Here is a 19,531-nt window from a genome sequence, read left to right on the forward strand (position 1 = left end):
ATTAAAATTGTCAACTTTGAGTGTGTTTTTCTCCCTCTTGTAAATTTTAATAAACACTGATAGAAGATCAAATTTGCCTAGTTTTTCTCTAAAATAAGTGAAATATAGAGTTTTCTGTAAAATATACGCCAGTCGGGGATTGGATTTTGCAGTTTTTTTGTAATATAGCACAGTCGAAGGCTGAATTGTGCACTTTTAAAAATTTAAAATTTTATCCTTTTGTAATAAAGCAGTGATTGGTTAAATATGAGCAAGAATGTGAAATAATATTAATTTGTATTATCCGTCAATCATATTCTATAGTAATTAATTCATTCAAATTTTTTTAATATTAAATTTCATGATCACTTTACTCACTAACATTTGTACATTGAATTTCCCTGTGATCAAATTTGATTAAATTTTCAGACATTGATCGTCATGCATTAAAAAAGGTGAATCCTACGTTCTAAATGCGTTTAGTTTTAAAATTCTTTAAATGAGAACATTTTTTAGGCAAAAAAAGTAGTAAGTGAACATATGTAGAAAGAAAACTAAGGTCTTCTTGTTGCTTTAGTAAAACAAAAGTGACAGAACAAAACTATCACTTCGCCTAAGCGAATGTAAAATTTTATGTAATTGAACAGCAGTAAAATTCCAGTAAAATCCCAGCAATTCAAAGACTTATTTATTCAGATGAGCTTTCGTGCATCGGTAGTGAATTATTTCATTCTTTTTCCTACTTATATAATGGCTAGTTTAAATAGGAAGCGTTGAGGAAAATAGTGAGGGAGAGTGAATGTATGAATGGGACTTGAAATTAGGTAAGTCAAATTTCATAAAACATTTTCCTTCCCTAAGAAATAAATAAATAAAATAAAATAAAAATGGCATGTTGCCAATATTTGCAGAAGTAAGCGAAGGCTTCGTGTTTATGTAATAAGAAAAGAAGTAGGATCCATTTCTTATCTGTATTTCTGCACCCGACATCGCGATTCACTATGTTATGGCTTTGACTTAATTCTAAATAGTAGTCTAACCTCCTAGATATTGTTAGTGAAAGCTGAGGCAAATATTCGTCCCGGATTTAATTAGCAGCATCAGAATACTAGATGAATACAAGAGAAATGAAATCAATTAAAAATTTGTTGTGCCTCATCTTGAGAACTAAAGTAACGAATGAAGTTTTACTTCCGTTTCTGGCCTGAATAACGGACAACAAGGAATTCAGTTATGCCAGCACACTGAGCCGGTATTCCTGAGGTTCGTGGTTCGATTCTCTGCGAAGGCGATTGCTAATTTTTTATCTTGTCTGCTTCCAAGAAATGTCTAATGTCTCTACAGTGGCGCCCGAACTAAAATGGTCGTGGATGATCTTCACACACAGGATTTGGCGATTGGTTCCCCTAAAACCCCCAGTCGGCCTTTAAAAGGGGAAGTATGTAAGGTATTTCTCCCGCCTTCCTAGCGTGCCTTCGTGGTGTAGTGGTCAGCAGACTGAGCCGATATTTCAGAGGTCCGTGGTTTGATTTGATTCCCGGCGAAGGCGTTGCTAATTTTTCATCTCTTCTGCCTCCAAAAATTACCTAATGTATCTACAACACGTTTGTATTATATCCTAGCACCTGGCTCGGTTATTTTTACAAACTGTTATTTAATATGCAAAGCAAACAGGAAACTCACAACTGGTAGAAATATCGCTCGTATCAGATCCAAACAGAGAAATTGGTTTATGGCCAGTTAGTTGGAAAAGCGAATCCTCACTCTCTTAAACGTAGATTCTTAATCCTATTTAAAAGTGCTCTTGTTTACATATTCTGGTCGAGTAGACGAAACAATAGGAGTACGGGACAGATTTCAATAATAGCAAAATTTGTTAACTAAAATAAACCGTACATAAGTAACGGTTTTTGACTTTATGATGCAAGAGTGCGAAAGTACTACATTTCTGGCGAAATGGTACTTCAGGTTTACAATTTTAATATTATTCTGGTGTCTTACAATTTTAATCTTACTCTGGTTTTGTTTAATGTTACATATGCTGCTCATACGAGCAGGAACATTAATGGATAAATTCAAGTACTCGTGTTTGCTCTCGATTAGTAATTCGGTGTTAAATTTTATGCAAATTAAAATAATATTAAAAAGTAATCTACTAATTCAAAAGTTTAAACTCAGAGAGAATAATGTTAAATTTTACAATAGGCAGGAAAGCAAAAAAATTTTTACTCCTCAAAAAGAGGGACCTATATCTGATCATCTTTATAAATCGGTAAAGTTTTATTCAAAACTGTAACATGAAATTGCTTTTTTGCCAAATCAAAAAGTAATATTTAATTTTATAAAAATTAATAGATAGATATTCAGTTATAGGGCTTATTATGAATGAAAATTAAATTCAGTTTTTTTTTAATTGAAATAAAACTGGGTTATATATTTAAGCAAATGAAAAGTAATTTCACTGCTTAAATTAGAAGAAAAATGTTTGTTTGCGCTTACGGGAATAAAAATATTTTTTAAATTGTATAATCTTTATTGAGTAAAACACAATAAACAAAAAACTAAATTCTTTCATTTGCGTTATTGTAAATATTTATTTGCCCGCAGGGGGATCCCAAATGTTATATTGTTTTTCAGATTGCATTTATCTTGATAGATAGCCGGGTATTTGGTATTCTGGTGCGTCAGAATTATTTCTGATGTGAGCGTATGACAAGCTTGCTGTATGATTAGAATGTAACCTGCCATAAATCGGAAGACATTCTAAATTAAATTTCCCATATGTCGGATAAAATTTTTCATTTTGGTAGTGGTGAAAAGCATTCTATTAAAAATATTTTTTTACTCAAACGAAATGCGAAAATAAAGTACGTTTATGAATGTAAACGCGATAGAAACAGGAAAAATACACTTCGCACTTTTATACAGGATAATTACTTGTGTAGTAACTATAAATCTTTTGATCCATAAAATGGTTGATGTCTTTTTGTCACTTAATTTTATTTTCAACTTCGGCAGGCTAGAAGATTAGGAAACTGAAAACAAATGACGCCACTTTTCGAGAAGACATTAGCCATTATCCAATCCAATCTGATCTCTCGAACGCCAGAAATCGAAGCCATTATAAAAGCCAGAGGCCTTACGGTCTTGCAGAAGAAAAGATTCTTGCTCCGAAAAGATCAGGCGGTTCGTTTTTTCTCCCAAGGCCAACGTCGGGCTCTCCAGAAAGCCAATTTCCGCGATGATGATGTGGAACGCGATTTAAAAGCCTTCATCGACTCGATGACCAGTGGTCCGATCGACGTATTGATCATTGCAGGGTTCGACGCCGTGTCCAGATGGCTGGAGCTTATTGGTCAGACTGACCCTTTTGGAGAGCAGACCAATTGTATTAGCGTTTTGTTCGGCGGTGGAACGTACGGCAGTCCTGATGTCCTAGCTGCCAGCAGAGAAATTCGATTTTTTTATCCGGAGACCATATTCGAAGCTGATTTTGGCCTCGGTACTGCCAGAGAGTACCTGTCGGATACGGTGAATCCTCTGCTCTTAAAAGGGCTTATTATGCTGTCTAAAGAAAAGCCGCAAATCCCTGTGTTGTGGCTTGCTCAGTGGTTGTTAGATAACAGACCACATGAGCATTAAAGCTTTTTACTTTTTTTTATTGATACATTTTTCTTGTTTTATTTCTGTGTCAGATTTAATTGGAAGCATGTTATGGACTCTTGTATGTGAAAGTAAAGATTTTCTGTTAATTAAATAAAGGTTTAAAATTATTGGTGCTTTAAATTATATTAATATATATATATATATATATATATATATTTAAACAAATTTAAATTTAAATTTTAAAAAACACATATAAAAGTAAAAAAGCAAATTTAAAGCCAAAATATTTTTTTAAAAAAATGTGCAAACATATAAAAGATTTAATTCTCGAACTAATCTACAATATCATTTAAATTCAGAAGTATAAGCAAATCAAGTGCAAAAACAATCCATGAAAATAAATTCAATAATTTAGCAAATTAAAATTAATCCAAATAATTTTTTTAAAAATGCATAAGTGAATGACTGTTGAGCAGGCAGGAGACAGACTTATCAAGGGGAAGTTGCTTCCAAACCTAACTCTCCAATCATTCAATTCGTGTTTCGTCATTCATGTTCAATTTAATTAAATTCAATTTATTCTTATGAAACAATTATATATATATATATATATATATATATATGTGTGTGTGTATAATCCTATAGTGGATTTGATTTCTAAATTTCTCGCAATTCTTTTACTACTAAATTTCTCATTTAAACATTTTCACTGCTTTTGGTTTGTGTAATTCTTTACCCATGTCTCTATGGATAACGAAACACGAATAATTAAAGAGTTAAGTTTGGAGGCAACTTCCCCTTGAAACGAAATGTCTCCTGCCTTCTCAACAATTATTCATTAAATGCAAATTAATTTAGTTAAATTTTTTTAAAAGTTTTTTAGTTGAAATTTTTGGGTTATATATTTTTTCATGTGTTTAGATACTTGTACTTAATTTACATATGCTTTCTGAATTTGAATGATACTGCAAACTAGTTTACAGCAATAATCATTATGAATGAGATAATGATTTTGTATTTGTCAAACTCGAATTTCATTCCTTGCAGCATTGGCGTAAGAGAGTTTATTTAATTTTTTTAACTTTACTAATTAGTTTCTTATGAGACAATATATTGTTACGAAATGTCCACCACGTTGTAAGATAGCTTCCCCTCAAAGCAGGTTTATGGTTGCCATAAAATGCCAACGAGGAGCAGGGTTGCCAGATTTAGCGCGGAATCGCCACATTTAGCGACATTAGGTGGCAAAACTGGCAATATGCCATAGAAGACAGATGGAGAAACTTCTGGAACGAATTCTTACCAGTTTGGCCCAGAATGTTCTCGAACGTAAGCCGAAATCTATATAATCTGTGCTTGCTCGCGGAGTCAGTCGGTCTGGTGAAAGTGTCTTCGCAGTCTATCGAGTTGATCGCGACTTAGTGCATCGTCGAGTTTTATCTTGAGAGTGTTGAGCTTCGAGAACGACCCAACCGAGTCGGGAGCTATACTCTAGTATTTATCTTCGAGTGGACCGCGGATTGTAGCGTCGAGAAACTCGAGAGTACGTAGAGTACCGAGAATGAATGAACCGAGTCGGGAGCTGTACTCTGGTGCTTTGCCGTTGAAGCTGTCTTCACCGTTATAGACTGATAGCCTGAAGGCTGTTTCGCTGATCGTTTCAGCGTGCTTATCGTAGTTTTCGACGACTGTAAACGTGTTTTTGGAGCTGTCCTCAGTAATACTGACTAAATAAATTGTGTCTGATTCTTCCTTAAGTGTTGTCGTCAGTCACTCCAAATCCACGAACCCGTATGGAACGCAACAACGTATATGTGTGTGTACATTAATATCACGTAAAATACTATTATTAAACTAGGTTTTGAATATTTTTCTTACTCAAGTTTCAAGGAAAATTTTCTTCTTAAAAATTTTATTTTCATTTGAATTACAAGATACTCGTTGCAATTATAAAATAATTTAAAACTTTTATTTGTGTAACATTTATCTTTCTTAAACAAATATATATTTTATAGGTGGAACTGGTAAAACAAAAAATGATAAAAGTTGAATACTGTAGGAGTCTTTTGTATACTGAAAGCTGTTTAGTATAAACTATGAGATTTTCCCGCTGTGTAGTATGTTCCGCTGAAATAAAAATTTTGCAAATACCTTATTTCTGCTTAAGTTTAGATTAAAAAATTGATGTAAAATGTTAATAAGAATATTGTTTTTTTTAAATGCAGAAAATAGTTCTTTTCTCCATCATGTGGTTTATTTCTGCGTGCAGTGCACTTTACGCTCCTCCCTGTCAGTCATGTAGCCTGAATTTGTTCAGATTGTGTCCATTGTTCTTACGTAATACGTTACGTTGGATATTGGGATCAAACCACACCGTTTTATAAAGATGTTCTGCAAATTAAATAAAAGTTTATTCACTTCTCATGTAACGTATTTATCGTCTGAAATTCCGCGTGACGTGAATGGGTTGCAGCATGGCATTTTGTCGGTAAAGTGAAGAATTTCTTTTTTTCTCCTTCTTTTTAACGAAAAATCACAGGTGGTTCTTCCTCGTTCATCTTCATGCGTCAGTTGAAAATTAAAATTTGGCTTGCTACTGCAGAAATATAGAGAAAGCGTTATTCTTTCGATGTTGCTGATTAAATTTAAGCAAAGGAAATAGTTTTAAAAACTAAGCACGCGAGTCTGTCTCTAATTGCAGCTTACTATTTGAAAGTTGATCCTTGCAGTGTGAAACTTCTGAAATACGCAAAGCAGCATGTTTAATTATGTATTTTTTTCCCTTATTTATTGTAGGAAGATATACACAGTAATTTCATAAAATTTTAACTTTTAAGTATTTTCTGTACTACATATTTCGCCGTCCACCGTAAAAGTTGGTAGATGTTCCTTCAGAATTGCTCAGTCACTCCGACGGTAAAAAGTTTTAAGTGCATTCAGAAATAATAATAAAATTTTCTCCTGTTTTTTTGATTTCCTCACCAAATAAATTCCCTTAAATCCGAATCTAGATAGTGTGGCTCCGTTCTTTAGTGTCTTTTATTGCGTCAGATTGCCGAACTCCACAGTCTTTCAATACTCGAGTATGTGTATTAGTGTAGCCAACTCCGCAACTTTGCTATTCTATAGAAGGCAAGCCCTAAATTTTAATAATTTTTCCAAAAGACAAAGTATAGAAAAAACACTTAATTTATATCCTTTATTAAAAAAAACTAACCAAGCTAATTGAGGATAGAATTGCGTAAAATCAAAGTGAAGGTCTTATGAGGGAGTTGTGACATCACGTTTATCAATTAATGGCGCTAAACTGCCCTGTTTTGATGAAAGGTTTCCCCCCCCCCTAAAGATTAAAGGAGCATTAGCCCAAAAGGGCTATTAGTCTAGAAACGGAATTTTGCGTTGGTTCACTATAAATGGTGTATCCCTTTTTAAATTGTTACCACTAAATATTATCACCCTGTATTATATTAAGAAATTAAATAATGAAGAATCTCAAAATCGTAAAAACAACCTTGTATTTAGCGTAAGTATGATGAAACACTCAATCGATTTCGAGGGCAGATAAAGGTCCCTCCTCATCAAGAGAAAGAAATACCTAGAAAAATGAAAAATAAAGGGGAAGGAGTCTCAGAAACACGTGGTCCTTATCAGCACTGCACGTAGTTATAACCGGATTTTTAATTAGAGTTACACTGGCCGCCTACTTTTACTGAGCCAGGCTATCTGATCAAACATGTAACACAAAGGACAAGAAAAATTAGCGAAGTTAAAAATAGGGAGCGAGGGGCAACTGCACCTTCACGCTCAAAATCTGAACACATTCGAAGTTCAGTTCTTAGATTTGATTTAATTTTCTATGATGCTTTTAGCAGGTGGTACTTGGTTTTAACTAAATTATTCTACATTTTTTAGGAGATAATTCTTGGTTTTGGTTTAATTCTGATGCTACTTGGTTTTAATTAACTTCGATGTTAATCGTTTAATTAACTTCGATATTTCAATTAAAATTTAATTACTTTCCGTTTAATTGCTTTAAAACTTTAGGAACTTGGTTTGCTCTAGGAATAATTTTTCTAGACTTTCAAATAACTAACTAAATGGTAACTTCAAATTTCACTACCTAATTACATACAAAATAAAAATACTAGCAAAAATCGAAAATAAAATTTATCGTGCTTATTTCTGCTGAGACATACTTTATTTTGGGTATTTTTGCTTATGGGCATGCACATGTTTTCGAAGTGGTTCAGTGCTCTCTCCCACTTTCTTTTTTATGTAATCACTAGTAATTCTTCAAACGAAAGTTAAATAGTTATTTGAAGGCCAGTTTTTTGAACTGAAGTTTCGCTAGCTTAACGTAAATATTTCCACATGCGATTACAGTCTTTCCTCTTACCAAGTGACAGACAAAGAAGTGGAATTTATACTCGTGGAAAAGTAAAATGTTTTAATTTTAATCTGATTAACTGAAACCTGTTCTAAGAAAATTTTATAAATTTTATGAAAAAAGGAAGTAATTAAAAAATGTACACTACTGTATTCTAACTGTATGTACTAATTATATGTTCCCCAAGCTGTTTAGAGAACTGGTTTTTAAAGAAAAAACTACTCATACCTCATAGGAATATTTTCAGGTAGAAATTAGGAATCAAGTTTTCAAAAGTAAAAACTTTGCCCCTGTTTTTACCAGATGCAATGAAATTACTTAGAGGAAGTAAAGGTCAAGAAATTGAAAGTAGTAAAAAAAAAGTCCTCCCTTCTTTTAGTATGTACTCATCAGCGTGATATTTGGTAATCTTTATAGGAAGGAGGGACTACGAGAAAACATTCGTTATCTAGTTGGCCAAAGGAAAGGGATCATCAGGAAAAATATCTGTTAAAAACAAGATCATTATTATTGCTAAATTATTACGTCTACCGCTATGAAGTGCATACTTCTTGAAGGAAGAGCCTGCGGCTTTACGGCAGTTTCAGTAGACGCCGCTTAATGTGATTACGGTAATGTTATCATTCGGATATTGTTATCGATTTGCCGAAGTCCTTTCTGTTTATATACGGAAGCATCAGAAATACATCGCTTATTGTGATCAATAATTCGACTAATATGATCACATTATTAAAGAATATGTTTTAACTAAAACAAAGTCGCCAAATAATATTATAACAGCGAGTATATTATAAAAATTGTCGCGTCACAGAGAAATGTTGCCATGTAAGGTATTAAGTCGCCAAATATTTTGGTTTCGATTTCAGGTAACCATTTAAAGCAACTTTAGTTTGACGTAGATTTTGAATAATTGTCCATTTTGACGGTGATCAGACGCAAGTATTTCTTCTTCAGGAAGGGGAGGGGAGATTTACATATTTCCCCTTTTCTCTTGAAGGAGAGGGGGAGGAATTCCGTGAAAACGTCTGCAACATAATAAGGTTGTTTTTTTGCTTAATTTAAAATGTTACATTGCCGTGCTGTTTTCCAGTGAGAGATACCTTTTGAATAAGAAATTTAGTAGTGGTCTCAAACTCAAATTGCAAGCGGGCCGCATGCACGTTTTGAAAGCACTGGTGGACAGATATTTTTAAAGAAAATTTTAAACTAAATTTCAAATTACAATTTAATGGTAACTTAAAATTTCAAATATCACTATCTAATACATACACAATAATAATACTAATAATAACAGAAAGGAAAAAAAAAATCGAAAATAAAATTAATCGTGCTTATTTCCTACCTGCAACAAACTTCTCTTGGCTACATTTCGCAATTCAAATGTACTAGCTGCTAAATATTAAATTTTTGGATTGATATTTAATTATAGTCTTCAGCTTAACGTTTATTTTCTCAGCATCACTTTCAGTTGATATCGATACTGAGTTTTGAAAGATTTAGTATCGATATCAACTGAAAGTGATGCTGAGAAAATAAACGTTAAGCTGAAGACTATAATAATAATACTTATGTGTTGAATAAGCCATTAAATAACTTATTTTTAGCCTTAACCAGAAAATTCAGAATACTGAAGCTCCACCAGCTGGCCGCTGGGAAATTCAATTAACTGATTGTACCAGCATGGGAAATTCTCCCACTTTACCCTAGTCAAGTGGTTTGACATTTAAGCATCCAGTGGCAAAGTCCCAATCCATTCATTTTATCTATTATTGCATATTATTCTTCTACATCAGTCTCGTACAAAAACACAGTCTGTAGCTTTATGTTTCTAACACTATAAGCACCAACCCCCGAAATTACTGTTATAATGAACGTTATGATGCATGCATTTAGTGTTGTAATGCAACTATTAGGAACACTTAAAAAAAAAAAAAAAAAAAAAAAAAAAAAAAAAAAAAAATGAATTGATGGATTTTCGATGACAAATAAAGAGTTGCTTATAGAAATTAGATAATTATTAAAAGATAATAATAATTATTATTATTAATTATTCCCAAGTTAATATACCGAATAATGATTATTGGACTTGAAAATTCATTTTATTTAAATTCATCTCCAATACAAAAAATTCTGTTTGACGATAAAACCTCTTCTGCATATTAAAATTGTAAAAAAAATCCTGCAAACTGAACAAAAAGTGCATGTTAGTAGTTTATTATTCTCGAAAAGGTATATAATATCTCAAAAAGTGAAAAGAGCAACTTTTGTGATCTCAAATTTGTCAACTTAAATCTCAAAATTGACAACTTAAATGATCTCAAATTTGCACAGAATATACTATATGTATACATCTCGTATTTGCGCAGAATATAACGATATACTATATATATACACACATAAACACACTCAAAAAGGGGGAGGGGACAGTTCAATATCTCCCATTCTACTGGATCGATTGACGAAATTCAACTTGCGTTTTTTATGTCTCGAAAGTGCGACTGTATATATATGTAGCATTGTTCTAACATACGTATTTTGACACAAAATCGGACTTTTAAAAATGACATGCCTTCCCCCCTGTATTTCGTTTTACGACTCAAATTATGCCTAAAAATCAAATTTTATAAAATTTGGTGTGAATTTCGAAAACTTAGCGCACTTTTTGCACAATTTCTTTCCAGCATATGTTTTTACTTCATATTATATTTTTTAATCACAGTTGTTATTTTCACACATTTTTTCTTTTTAGAATTTCATTTTAATTATTTAGTTGCGTGCTTGAATTATAGTTCTTCAAATAGTTATTTTGAAAATTTTTATTTAATTATTCGTAATGTGTGCTCTAAACATGTTTATTCAAATGTATTTTTTTAAAGTTGATTTTATATATTTGAATAGCGTTTTTTTCTAAAGAATAATTTGTCCTCTATTTATTCACCACGATGCCTTTGAAAACTGCTTTCTGCTTTAGGAAATACCTTAAAACACGGTTAATACGTCTTTCAGTGGACCATTCAAAAAAGATGTATGAGGAAATTGTATTAGCTACATTTTAATTTAGAATGATATGCATACAAACAGTTTTCCATGGTTTTATTATTATGGCATTGCTTTACATCCTATATTTAGTTTATTAAAATATTATCTATATTTTCTAATAAGTTCAAATTTTTCAATTTTTAAAAATTATAAAGCAAATAGCATAGCATAAAAACCGTTTTTTGACAGAATTTAATAGCATATAAAAATATTAAATTTTATCCAAATAAATTTATATAACTAAATATTTTATTTTCTTAATACCTTGAATTTTTCTTCTTAAAGGCTTATTACCTCAAAACCTTAATGCGGTAATGATTTGAGGCTCTGTAATTATCCTTTTTTTTTAATTCGCTCTATACTATACTCACTTTTGAAACAACTTATTTTCTGCGACATTTTTAGCTTTGTGTGTATTTAAGCTGAGGGTTTGCTGAGAGTTCAGAGAGCTTTTGATGATCGCGTTGTGTTAGTATTTTTAATAACTGTTTAAAAATTATATTCCAGCTTTAGCGTTCTTCTAGCCGATCCTTTAAATACGTGCCCGTAGAATATGTGAGCCGGCTCATTCTGCTATTTAAAAGGTGAAATGCTTCTTTCACTCTTTCTCCCGTCTTTGGCTTAGATTCCAAGAACACCAAGTGAATAAATACAATAATAGCAAATATAACTAACTGAACGGCTCATTCGCATTTACGTTTTAGTAGTATAAAAAATAACGCCTTAACAAAATTCTGCTCTTTGTGTCTGAGAATATAATAATACTTTACATATTTTTAAATCAAATAGTAAATTAAAATTTGTAGGTTTTCTATGATTGCTTGAAACCAGAATTAAAATCATGTAGAAGTTACTTAGACAGACAGAGAATTATTATTCCTATAGATCCTACTAGACAGGTAGAAAATTATTGCTATATTATGAACAACTCACAAAATACAGGAGAATATTTAAATAATCTTTTATTTTACTCTCATTTTGAACATAAAGGCACAACTTGTGCTGCAGACGAAATTTCCATGACGTGTGGGTATTTTCAGTTAACAGAATAGACAATTAAATTCGAACGTTGATAGCATAGTCTAAAAGTGCACATTAAGAATTCTATATTTTACAGAATTAAAGCATCGGGTAATAAAAATGCTAAAGTTAGAATATGGAATATAATTTTTAAACAGAGCTGGCTATAAATATTAACAGCAAAGCGCGATTGCCAGAAGCTGCTGAACTAAAGATTGAAAACCCTCAGCTTTTAAATATATACATGAAGCTAATTTGCATTCTGATGAGAAGTACGGAAAGGAGAAGTTATAGTAAAGACTTAATACAGGCAATAATAAATGGTTAATTAACATAAGATACTTTACAAATCTAATAATCTGATTTTTAATTTAAGCGATCCCGGTAATGGCAGAATGGTTAAAGACACAAGTTAGTTTGACAAACCAACCAGGCTGCATGGTTTTCGTAATTTGCCCCATGTGCTACGTGAATACGAGCCACTTTCCCTTCGAAAATTCCTCCATGAAGAAATTCCTTCTCTGAGGCAAATAGTCTCTATGTGCTTTGCCATATTTAAATTACCAACCAACCTAATTTATACGTGATTTCTAAATGCAGATTTCTAAACTACGAAAACCAGAAACTGACCAAAACCTAGTATAATAATTAGAATTCAGGTTGGCAAATCACGCCTTTTAAAAATGTGTTTACTCTAAATTGCATGTTTATGTAAAATATATTTTGTTTGAAAAAAAAAAAAGAGTCTTAGGTGATAATTAGATGCTGTTTAAACGTAAACAACAGCTTGTTTAAGAAATTTATTGTGCAGTAAAAGCCTCGAAATACCTTTGGACATAAAACATTTTAAAAATCACTTTTATTTGTTGCTTTGCTGCGCGCAGAAAAGAAGATAAAAATCTTACGTTCTAGTAAATTCTGCCACTGTTGAACATTTCTGTAGAAGACAGCATGTTTTATTTATATTTTTGACGCATTGTTTGATGTACTCAGTATTGAATGCGTGTATGATGTACAATTTTGAAACGAGCAAAATATATTGCGTAATATTTAGTTAACTAAAATAGCAGATAATAAAATGGCGAAGGTAAAAATGTACTTGTATTGGAAAAAAAAGTTTATTTTTTATTAATATTCTTTATGCATTAAAAATAGTTTTCATGTACTATTAATAAACATTTATTAGGCATTATTAATTAAAAAATAAAGAAATTCTCCCCCCCCCCCCCTAAAATGATTCTCAGTAAACGTTTATTTAGAAATTTAAGGTTCAAAATAACCGTTGCCTTTCATTAAAGTAAATGCACTTGTGGCGTTATTATAACAAATACACCAAATTTCAAAACACACCAATATATAAATTCACGTATATCTTGGGAAATTTTGAATAGAAAACTCTATTTTTTTTTTTTTTTTTTTTTTTTCATGTATGCCCAGAAATACATCTAAGACGATTGTGAGAATTTCAATTATAGCAATATTATAATTTAATTTTTTTTGAAAATATTATTATAAAATACAAATTTTAAAGGCAAATCATAAAAATGTGTGCGAATTTTATTTGGATTGAGGCTAGATTTTGAATTCTGAAAGAAGGAATCAAGAAAGTGCAATAAAAAAAGAGATATTTATAAATTTACACCAAATTCAATAGACATTAACTCCATAAATTTTGATACCTACTTTTTTAATAACTACCCCGGGCGATTATTTACGAAACTCGTCACGTTGACGTAAGGGGTAGGATCGAAATGTGGAAAAAATAACGGGTATGTTATTTCAGAAAACGTCCGATTTTATATCAGAATACCTAGTTAAAACAGTGGCTGTATATAAATGTAATTTATATCCTAAGTCGCACTTTCGATACATGGAAGACGCAGGTTGAATGTTGTCAATCGGGCCAACAGAATATAGAACTCTTCCTCTTCCCCATCTTTTTTGACTCGGTATACACACATGTACAGTGGAATATTAAATGCGGAACCTCGATCTGTCATTTTTCAATGGCATAGAAGGAGGAGGGAAGAACTTAGAAAAATTATTAAGCTAGAAAACTGCTGCAGGACATTAAATAGCAGTGAAAATAACTAATATTAATTGCTTTATGAAAACACTGCATTAAAATATTGCTTTAAGAGAAAACCACACACTGTCTTTTGTTACTTGACTCAATTTTTCAACTGAAAATACAATTGAATCGGAAGATGTAAAAAGGGGCTATGTGACAAAGTCAAATTTTACAGGAGGAACAAAATGCTATCCCATTCCTCATAAGAATGTAAGACGGTTAAAAAACGCTGAATTGCATGGATTTTAGTTACATCGATCTCGTAACTTTTTGTTGTTGACTTCTGATATTCATGTAAGGTATGAGTTAATGTTTTCGTTGTTACTGTAAAATTTGACTTCTGTCACATAGTCCATTTTTACAACTTTCCGAAATTTAAAATGCCCAGTGTTTAGAACGTTTCGAGATTTAAAATATTATTTTCGTCTCTTTGAAAAATTTGTGTATGAGTTGTTCATAACGTACCTGGGATATACTTGACCGATGCTGTCACATTATAATGCCCCGCAGTTTCACTCTTGCGCTTCTTCTTCCTTTACGCCACTGAGCATGCGCAGTCGCTCTGGACGCGCCTGACTACTGTTTACTTTTCCCCGCCGAGCGTGGCTATCGGAATAACGTTAAATGAAATCTAGGAAATTTTTGTAACTCAAAAGCTCAAGGCATTTTGGTTTTTTAAGAGATTCGAACCAAGCAGCTTATTTATGTTTCAGTAATTTATTATATATAACGATATTTTTAAACTTAAAAAAAAAAAAAAAAAATTGGTGTTATTTGAAAATTTGTTTCATGTAATTGATAGGGTTTTTATTTAAATTTTTTTATTAGATAGTACTGTAGATAAAAGCACCTGTTTTAAAGAAATGTCAAAAAAAAAAAAAAAAAAAAGTCTTAAAGTCTCACAATTACGAAGCTGTAATGGGCCGGCCTGAAATGGAAGGTATCAAAACCTGAAGGGAGTGCTTTAGCTAAAAGATAAGACATAACACGTAATTAAAATACGTTAAATTAAAGATTGATGTGGAGATGATAAAAAATGAATTACAAGGTTGTGAATTTGAGATATTCAAGTGTAGTCAAGTCCTTCAGCACGTCTCTGAAATGAAACAATAATTAATCACAGGTGTGTATTCGACCTTTTACATGTTTGGTTTTAATGCATAAAAAGTACTGATTAAGAACACTTCTAAGTTATGCATGTGCACTTGAAGGCATAAGATCTGCTTTTAGTATTTCAAAAATAAATTACATGTTAAAATAACTGTGAATATGTATTGTCATTTATATCTAGCGTAGATATGTAGACTTTGTTTAAGATACTTTAAAAAGGTTTTAATTCTGTTTTTTATGCATTTTATTATTATTCGCAGTTATAAGAGAAATTTGTCAGAAGTAATTTTTATGCTTTTAAATTGATATTCGAATAGTCGTTTTAAACTGAGACTTATTTAACTATTTTTAACAAGATCAATGTTGTAATTCAAAATGTCATCTAAAAATCTAGTAATGCTCTTCTTTGGTCCAGAGCTCTTTGTACTACCATTAAATTTTGCAGAATGAGCACGTCTTAAGCCTAGTGTTTTTGTGGGAATTAAGTTCTCTGAAAGTATTTGCGAAATTTTAAAGATTTCTGAAACGTTGAGAAATAAAATTATGGCCATTCACTGCTAGATTCAGATGCTTTATTTTCTAATAAATAATTTCTGATGTATTTTAAATTTCTGCAGCAATTATTTTTAAATGAGGGAATGGGGAAAATAATCATTTAAGGAAGATATGTTTATGCGATAGCACTATTTAAATCCAGCAAAAACTTTTAAGAAAATGGGTTTAATTAATTATGGCTAAGCATTCAAGGGCTATTATTGTTTGTATCGATCATTTCAGCATTTAAGTTTCAGAATGGAGAGCTAATAAGCATTAGTTATAATTCGGCTAGGCTTGCCAATTTTTTTCTGACTGTCCTAAGTCAGTCAGAAAACTATTTATCTTAGGTCTGACTGACAAACTGACTAGAGTCTTATCCGTCCAGTCACTGATGGGGGGTGCCTATGCAATGAAACTTATTCGAAATAAATACTCTTTAAGAATTTACTGTTTATCCGCTTTTCAACGTAATTCGTAGGAGGAAAAAAAAAAAAAAAAAAAAAAAAAAACATTCTTCTAAAGTGGGAATATTTTCTTCCATTTGGGAATACTCATATCTGGCTCACGCATGCTTACTTATTCATTGCGGAATTTAGTTATTGAATATATTCATAAATATATTTATCTGGAATGCTATTAAGTAATTCCCGAAATAATTATTTTGAATTTAATTATTTTTAATTTCCACATCAAAACTGGAGTGTTCCGAAACGCTTCTTTAAAGTAAATAATTGAATTTTTTTTTTTTTTTTTTCCTAAAACAAATTATTTTAAAAATCGGTAATAAATGAATTACTACATAAAATCTGAAAAACTGGCAGTCTGAATAATTTTAAGTATTCCCGTTTGGGAATATTGTTAGACAAACGGTTACATCCCGAATAAATTTGGATTTGTAATTATTAAAATGTATTTCATTCAGTATAAATATTAAAACAACATGTTAATAACTGACATTTATTTCTTTCCAAATTTCGTGCACATTTTATATACTTTCTTGGATAGGGCTGTTTTTGTCTTATAGACAAGGGAAGTTTTACTTCAAAGTTGCCCACTGTTTAGAGGAAGTATCACTTATTTTTATCGACAGAAAGGCATTGAGCTGAGATTTTATAAGACTCCAGAGACCCTTTTTTCCCCCCTTAATACTTTGTGGGATTTACTTTTTAAACTTTCTTTAGTCGTCTCAGATCCCTTCCTTCCTTTTAAATCTAGAAATTCGAGCGATTGAAAATTCTCTTAAATCCGGCGCTGCTGCCATTTCTTTTTCTTGTTTACTTCTTTCAACCTCCTAACGATTTGTCATAAAGAGACGAGTTTTGGAGACAGTCGATTTGACGCACAACAAATGGGAAATTTCGCGGTTTATTTCTCAGCGTGGGCTCAATTCGAAGCCCCATTACGTTAACGGGAGAGGTTGTGTCTGAGAGCGAATGGTACGGAACCGGTTTCTGGCGACTGCTGTCGAGATTTCGACCTCGGAATGATTTCTTTTCGGAAGTTCTTGGCTGTCAGACAGAGACAGATACGATAAATGCATCGTGTAATTAATAACCTATCTAGAGATATCTGATTTTCTACTTAGCGGGCTTATGCATTATGGTTAACAGCAACGTTTTAGGCCAGAACCGGTTCCGCCGCTTTCTTTTGCTCCGTTTAACGTCTGGTTCGCACGCCTGTACCCCTGCTGGTGCATAGATTACATCTCTACGGTAGATTTTGAACTGAATAACGAATATATAGTTCTTTAATTTTTATCCAAAGGCATCTGACGAAAGACGAGCAATGTATATATATATAGTGATACACATTGCTCGTCCGTAACTCTGGCACTGTGGTATCATTCATGAATTAGGTACTTTTCTTGTATAATTAGCTAAAGAAGTATTGGACAAGCTGAAGATGTGACGGCTTTGTTAATTATAACATATGAAAACAAATACTATGAAAAATATCTAATGATGTTGGTGGTTACTGTGGACTGCTTAAAATTGCTGTGAACTTCTACTTTGATCTGTTATTTATTAAGGCGAAGCATGCAAAGGTTATCAGCCTTCAAAAGAGCTTAGTAAATTGGAATTGGTTAATATTCATGTTATATTTGGAGTAAACCTATAAATTGGCTTCTTCAGTGTTTGCACTATAATATTAGAGTATTCATGTCCTTCTCGGCCGTTAGTGGACTATAGAGGAATATAAAAATTTACACCTTTTCTCCGAATATATTCGAAACGGTGTTTGCATCCCTATTTATTAATTTGTGCATAAATGAATTTTGAATAGTTTTAGATATTATCAATATTTCCTATCAAGTATCCTCTTTTATTTATTTTATACATAAAGCAACATTTTTTTATCTTCTTATAAATTTCCCATCAATTTCAGGCATTAAGTTTTAAAAACTCATTAATTGGTAAGGCTTCGCGGTGGGAATTTAGTTTCACAAAATGTAATTTTAATATTTTTATTTCATTTTACTTTTTCTTTCCACTTTATGCAAAAATTAATGAATATTTATCAAATCATATAAAAATCTTTGCACACTTTTTATAAAAACCAGAATTTTGCTGTCATTTTAAGTGTATCCTACAAATACTGTTGTAAAGAAACTGCTAAAGACGCATAATACTATCTGCAAACGAGCAGAAAAGGACGGATGAAAACACCGCGTCTTTCATCTTGTTCAGTGTCGGATGTCTCGCATCGTGTTCGTCCGTTATTTGAAATCTTGTTCGTAAGTTTCTAATTAGTTAAATAATTATCTTTAATTAATGCTAAGTCATTTTTTTCCCTTACATTTAACAAATTTTATCTGAAAATGAAGTAGCTGACTCTGAGTTCGAAAACTAATGCTCTCAATAAAAATTTACAGCAGACTTTGCACGCTCCAAAAAAAGTGGGGAGAGAGACTGAGTTTTTCAAAAAAGGAGAATATATAGAGGGGCTTATTTTTAAGAAACTGAAATGAGTCTATCCTTTTCAAATTCCATAAACTTCATTAATGTTGCTTACTGGAGGGAGAGGGACATAGAAAATAAAATCTATTTTTCAGTTTGAAAATAGTTCATTAGTAAAATTATTTGAATTATTCCATTAGTAAAAAATGAAAGTGGCTCATTTTGTAATGCATTATTGTGGGAAATAATGTAATTTTTTAACATATTTAGTGTAAAAATTCCAAAATTTTTTATTTCAGACTTCTTATTTTCAAAATTTACTGTACGTCTCTAATAGGAAAGAAAAAAATGACTGCATCTATTTGATGTAAACTCTAATGGTAATTTAAACGCACGAATGTATTTAAAGCATTAAAATAAAATCTAAAAAAATTAGAAAACTGAAAAGTATATCACAAATAAATGTAAGTTTCTCTATTTCGGGTATACTCTTCCGTAGTGTTTTAAATATGAACTGTTAATATATTTCCTGTTAGAAGGACAAATTTCTTGGGAGGTATTGCAGAATTTTAGAAAAGAAAATCTTTTTAAGTTTAGCGAAATCAAATAAATTTACAAAGTGATCCAAAAGTTTTTATAATTAGAATGAAAGTTCATCAAAAACCTCTTTCATTGAAAACATAGTAACTGAACATAAATGCTGAATGTGCCAACTGTTACCTAGTACTTCCTGGAGGTGAATTAGTATGTTATGAACACACCCGAAACAGCATGATACATGCAGTTGCAAAGTGTCTTTTCACATTATCAGGTTAAATTATCTTTATATATCCTTAACATGGAGTTACATCATCAAAAGCACAAGATTTCATGTCTAAAAATATG

The 19,531-nt window shown here is 31.6% G+C and overlaps 1 protein-coding gene across 6 annotated transcripts in view; it reads left to right on the top strand.

Annotated features, from left to right (window-relative positions):
- The window catches only part of LOC118190303 (nucleoside diphosphate kinase 5-like), a 599,363-nt gene that overhangs the window by 22,497 nt on the left and 557,335 nt on the right, over nt 1-19,531 (top strand). For 2 of the 6 annotated variants that reach the window (XM_035358005.2, XM_035358006.2), the window contains exon 2: nt 2,998-3,764. The exons of the other annotated variants lie outside the window; for them this stretch is intronic. In XM_035358005.2, the coding sequence (XP_035213896.1) occupies nt 3,025-3,621 (597 nt within the window). In that variant the 5' untranslated portion in view covers nt 2,998-3,024 and the 3' untranslated portion in view covers nt 3,622-3,764. Of the gene's footprint in view, nt 1-2,997; nt 3,765-19,531 lie in introns of those variants that run through there. 6 annotated transcript variants of the gene reach the window in all.

The sequence above is a fragment of the Stegodyphus dumicola genome, chromosome 4 (genome assembly GCF_044657685.1).
Source record: "Stegodyphus dumicola isolate Sdum_Otavi_A_Nest chromosome 4, ASM4465768v1".
NCBI classification, from domain to species: Eukaryota; Metazoa; Arthropoda; class Arachnida; order Araneae; family Eresidae; genus Stegodyphus; species Stegodyphus dumicola.